This window comes from Manihot esculenta, chromosome 14 (genome assembly GCF_001659605.2).
Source record: "Manihot esculenta cultivar AM560-2 chromosome 14, M.esculenta_v8, whole genome shotgun sequence".
In the NCBI taxonomy this organism is placed as follows: Eukaryota; Viridiplantae; Streptophyta; class Magnoliopsida; order Malpighiales; family Euphorbiaceae; genus Manihot; species Manihot esculenta.
The window spans coordinates 8,439,333-8,444,367 of record NC_035174.2 but is presented as its reverse complement, the minus strand read 5'-3'; the positions used below and the strand labels follow the sequence as shown (position 1 = coordinate 8,444,367).

The window sequence follows — 5,035 nt, the reverse complement described above, 5'->3', positions numbered from 1 at the left end:
CAATTGGAATCCAGCTATGGCTTATAAAGGCCCCTTTAACTTTCCACATTACTTTTCCTTTTCCTTCCTCCATTTGCATATATGCTTCTTCCCTTTGCCTCCCGAAGGAATTTTACAAATTCTTCAGAATAACACCTCCACCTTCTGCGCCTATGAAATCATCATAGCTAATCAAATGCTACTGTTTTATGTCACATACCCAATAGCAATCAGCAGCTTCAAGACAATCAAAAAATACTGCTACTATGTATCAGAATCTAAAGACTAGGCAACCACAATCCCAACTTAGACAAGACTTTTGAGAGTGCAGGCAATGGCATTTCGGTAAACATAATGAATAGAAATTAACTGCACAATGTGAAGTGAAAAATGCTCCAAACAAGGAACATAATAGTGCAAAACACAAGAGTCTCATCTCATTTCATATCTCAATTCAGAAACAAGAGAAAGAAGGGAAATATAACCATAACTCTCAAAATCCAGCATATCATTGAACACCCTCAAGACGCTTTAGAATCCCTTGGACGGCTCTAATAGCACACGAAAACCCAAAGGACTCTTTCCCTGCAAAACAAGAGCTCATCCCTACCGAGCAATTTTTTAAATCATGCTAAAATAAAAATATATTTTTAAAATCATGCACGATCCGAAAATATTTTCGGATCCTGTGTGTCAACTTTGCGAGTTCGGCAGTCATAATGTCGAACTCGCTAGTTCGGCACCTATGGCGCCGAACTGTTGCAAGTTCGGCACCAAGAGTGCCGAACTTTGGAAATTGAGGCTTGTTCGGCACTCATAGTGCCGAACAAGCCTCGTCCATGCCACGGGAGCAGTTCACTGCTCCCGTGGCCACGCTCGCTTCCTCAGGAATGTGTGACGAAGCGTTGAAAGAAAAGGTTCGGCACTATAAGTACCGAACCCTTTCATGCATGCAGGCCACGCGGGAACATGCATGTGGCCTGCATGCAAAATTTTTTATTTTATTTATTTTACTTTTAATTTTAATATTTATAAGTAAAATATATTTGAAATATTTATATATAATTATAAAAATTTTTATTTTTTAAATATAAAAAATAAATATTTTTGATATAATCTTCAAATAATTATTTTTTTTAAAACATACAAGTAATTTTTCACAAAATTATATTAAGACTTTTATAAATATATTTTATTTTTTAATTAAAATTTAAATATAAAAATTGAATTATTTATTATAATAAAATAATTAATTAATAAAAATATTAAAGATATTTTAAGCTCTATTTATTTAGGAAAACATATTTTATATTGTTTGACTTTTCAAATTTTCCTAAAAATAAGTTAATATAAATTTAAATTTTTTTATCAAAAATATTTATTTTTTATATTTAAAAAATAAAAATTTTTACAATTATATATAAATATTTCAAATATATTTTACTTATAAATATTAAAATTAAAAGTAAAATAAATAAAATAAAAAATTTTGCATGCAGGCCACATGCATGTTCCCGCGTGGCCTGCATGCATGAAAGGGTTCGGCACTTATAGTGCCAAACCTTTTCTTTCAACGCTTCGTCCCACATTCCTGAGGAAGCGAGCGTGGCCACGGGAGCAGTTCACTGCTCCCGTGGCATGGACGAGGCTTGTTCGGCACTCATAGTGCCGAACAAGCCTCAATTTCCAAAGTTCGGCACTCTTGGTGCCGAACTTGCAACAGTTCGGCGCCATAGGTGCCGAACTAGCGAGTTCGGCATTATGACTGCCGAACTCGCAAAGTTGACACACAGGATCCGAAAATATTTTCGGATCCTGCATGATTTTAAAAATATATTTTCATTTTAGCATGAATTGAAAAAAAGCTCCATCCCTACCTCCCAATTTTATAACAAACAAATAAATAAAAACTCACAATATCTCAAGAACCCATCTTCAGTTTCTAAGATGTGTTTCTTGCTTATAATATTACTTAAATATGAGCTACTACTAACACAAGTAAAATTCCTAGCTGCAAAACTTATGGGCATGCAATATTTAGGGGTAGTTGGTGCTGTTGATGATGATGATGATCATCCAAATAAGCAAATTCCTCATTGCCAAACTCAAAATCATAATCAGGGAGCTCACTTGGTTCATCACTGTCTATCCTGCAAATTTCCAGATCTTCAATGGCACAAAACTCATCATAAAGTTGCCCGAAATCATCAATGAGGTTACCAAACTCCAAACCCAAGTTAAGATCTTCGTCACCTGGGCAAGACCCCAGTGGCTCATTCATAAAACCCAAATCGGATAACTCAAGATCTGCAACGTCTGTATCAAAACCACCTTCTTTGATCAAATCACTAGAGTCACCATTAAGATTTGACACAACAGAAGTATCCAATTCCAGAACCGAAGATGGAGAAGTATGTGATAACACACTGCCAGTGTCATCTGAGGAAACAGAACAATTATGGTTAGTGTTGCTCTTGTTGATGTTCTGCGACTGAGAGGCTGCTACAGAAGTAGAAATATTGTGGCTCTTCTCAGAGGCTGCCATAGTCATAGCATCATACTCCCGCTTCTTTGCCTCGTAGGCCTGCGCAGCCTCTTCAAGAGTATTGTAAGTACCCAACCAAGTCCTGACTTTGGTGACAGGATTCCTAATTTCTGCTGCCCACTTACCCCACTTCCTTTGCCTAACACCTACAGGTTTCTTCGGTGCTACTTTTGTTCCAGTTGTTTCTTTTGCTGCAGTAGCCGTAGAGGACGTAGTTTTACCCAAAACTCTTCTCCTCTTGTTGGGGATTTTGCCACTGTTGTTACTGTCTTGACAGGAACTCTCAGGCTCGATGGGGTTTGACCGAGGAAAAACAATGGAAGGAAGATTAATTTCGTGCACGAATCGTTTTGATTTATATGATCTCATAACATTTATCTCTGATTCATCATCACTTGAATCAGAATCAGTCGCATAAGGATCATGGTAAATGACACGAATTTTTCTCATTTTGGACTCCATTCTCAACTCTTCCGGCAAGATTGATTTAGTATCAGTGACTTTTTTGCGGGGCTTGTTGTGGTTTAGAGGTTGTTTTCTAGGCTCAGACATCAGGAACTGATTGGTTAAAACTCGCCAAAACCCTCAATTCAGAAAAAAATAAAAAGAAAATTATGTGGAGAAATGAAATAAAGAAAAAAGCTCGGCTTATCACGGTGGCATCAAGTGAGAGCCCCTCTCAAGTACAGGAAAAGATAGAAGAATCGCTTTATGTGAAAACCCCCAAAACACTCGACACCAGAACAAGTCCTGCAAAACCCACATAAAACCCTTTCAGATTCCGAACAAAAACATAAACAACTTCAAAAAAAACATGGGTTTAACAAAGAATAACAAAGTAGGAAAAACCCACACACCGTTTTGATCTCAAACGCATCGAAATAGCCGGAAACCCCAGATGTAAACTCTGCTGGAAACAGCAGAGAAGCATATAACAGAGAGAACCACAGCAAACGCAAAGAGTAGATGAAGCAGAAGGAATAAAGCAGAGCTTCAACAGAGCCCCAATCAAAGCCAAATCAAAACAAGCCGACATAAATCCGCTACTCAAAACACTGAAACTCTCCAGTTCTAGCTTCCTTCAAGCAGAAAAACGAAAAGGGCAAGCAAATGTATGAGCCAGTGATAAATATAGTGAAGCAGCTGCTAAAGCCCTTGCGGTGATAAAATAAAAAATAAAATAAAATAAAAGGGATGACGAATCTATGGCCAGGATTTCTCTCTGCATAAAATGACGAGAATCAGTTGATTGTTATTATCGCTCTCACACAGACTTAACCATGGTTAAAAAAAGCAACCCCTCACTAACACAATTCAACACTCTGGCCAAAAAAACAAAAAACACAGGCAAATGCAATGGACCAGAACGCAAATCTCAATGGAAAAAACAGAATTAAAATAAATAAAATCATTAATCAGAAAAATAAAATAAGTAAAATGTGAAACCTTAAAAATATAGGAGCATTAAGAAGGGAGAGTGCTAGAAAAGTGAAATATAAATAAAAATAAAGAAATAAAAGAAAGTTGGTGATGAGCTGGCATGGACTTGGGTATATGCACAGTCATGCCGCATGACCATCCATCTGTATCATGCATATCATGCCATTGCCCGCCACTCAACTGTTTGTTGTTCTCACCAGTCTTTCAAAACTTAACCTCTTGCGCGTCTTTCACACGCTCCATTTCCGATTATGAGTATTGGGCAGAGATGGGGTTGGTGAGCTCATCCTAACGCTTTAATGGCGTGTTTGTAGAACGCGCTGCTCAGATGCTCGTGGAAATTGGTCATATTTTGCAGAGAGAAATAGGGCCTCGAGCCGAGTCGGCTGCGTCTCAGGAGGGCAGTTTCTCCAGACCTGAAATGCTAAATTTTCGTCCAAGTTAGGGCCGTAATTGTTGATATTTACAGGTGTTGCCACTGAGAATCTGTGGGCTCAATTAAGAGATCTTAGCCGTCAACCACCGTACATGGTACCGTTACTACCCTACCGCCGCTTCTTCTTCGCCTTCGCCTTCCTCAAAATTTAAATTAATTGATATAGGAAAAGATTTTATCAAAAAACAAAACGCCATTTGGCTTTATTCTAGTAATACCAAGTAATATAGTAATATTGTTTCAAAAAAAGTAAGATAGTAATAGAAAATTCTTACCAAGAATGCAATTTTTTTTTTCTATAAAAATATAAAACTTTTCAAAATAATTTCCATTTGAAAATTAAATCTTTAATAGGTAAGTAGATTATTTTTAAAGGTAACTAAAATATTATGTTTTTTGAAAGCAAAAATATTAAGTATGTTATTTTTAAAAGTTATTACCTTTAATTATATTCAATAAAAAATTTGAAATTTTCTGCTACCATATTTATAATAAAATTAATATTATTTCAGTAAGAAAAATTAAATGAGTATCCTTTTAGAATTTTAATACAGATTTAAATTACTTTTATATATAATTTAAAACATTTGTTATTATAATTTATATAATAATAATATCAAAAAATTAAAATATAA

The 5,035-nt window shown here is 35.7% G+C and overlaps 1 protein-coding gene across 2 annotated transcripts; it reads right to left on the bottom strand.

The window, feature by feature from the left end:
• Positions 1 to 391: 391 nt before the first annotated feature.
• Positions 392 to 3,749, bottom strand: LOC110600124 (ethylene-responsive transcription factor ERF119). 2 transcript variants are annotated; one of them, XR_002485642.2, is made up of 3 exons: positions 3,382 to 3,748; positions 1,853 to 3,274; positions 392 to 585 (listed from the first exon to the last, which is right to left on the bottom strand). XR_002485642.2 is itself a non-coding variant. In XM_021736872.2 (2 exons), exon 2 carries the CDS (start codon positions 3,074 to 3,076, stop codon positions 2,000 to 2,002), a length of 1,077 nt encoding a protein of 358 aa, XP_021592564.1. In that variant the 5' UTR covers positions 3,077 to 3,274; positions 3,382 to 3,749; the 3' UTR covers positions 1,834 to 1,999. The 2 variants fall into 2 exon arrangements, 1 of the variants encoding a protein (XP_021592564.1); XM_021736872.2 differs by lacking the exon at positions 392 to 585 and having other exon boundaries at positions 1,834 to 3,274; positions 3,382 to 3,749.
• Positions 3,750 to 5,035: the final 1,286 nt, after the last annotated feature.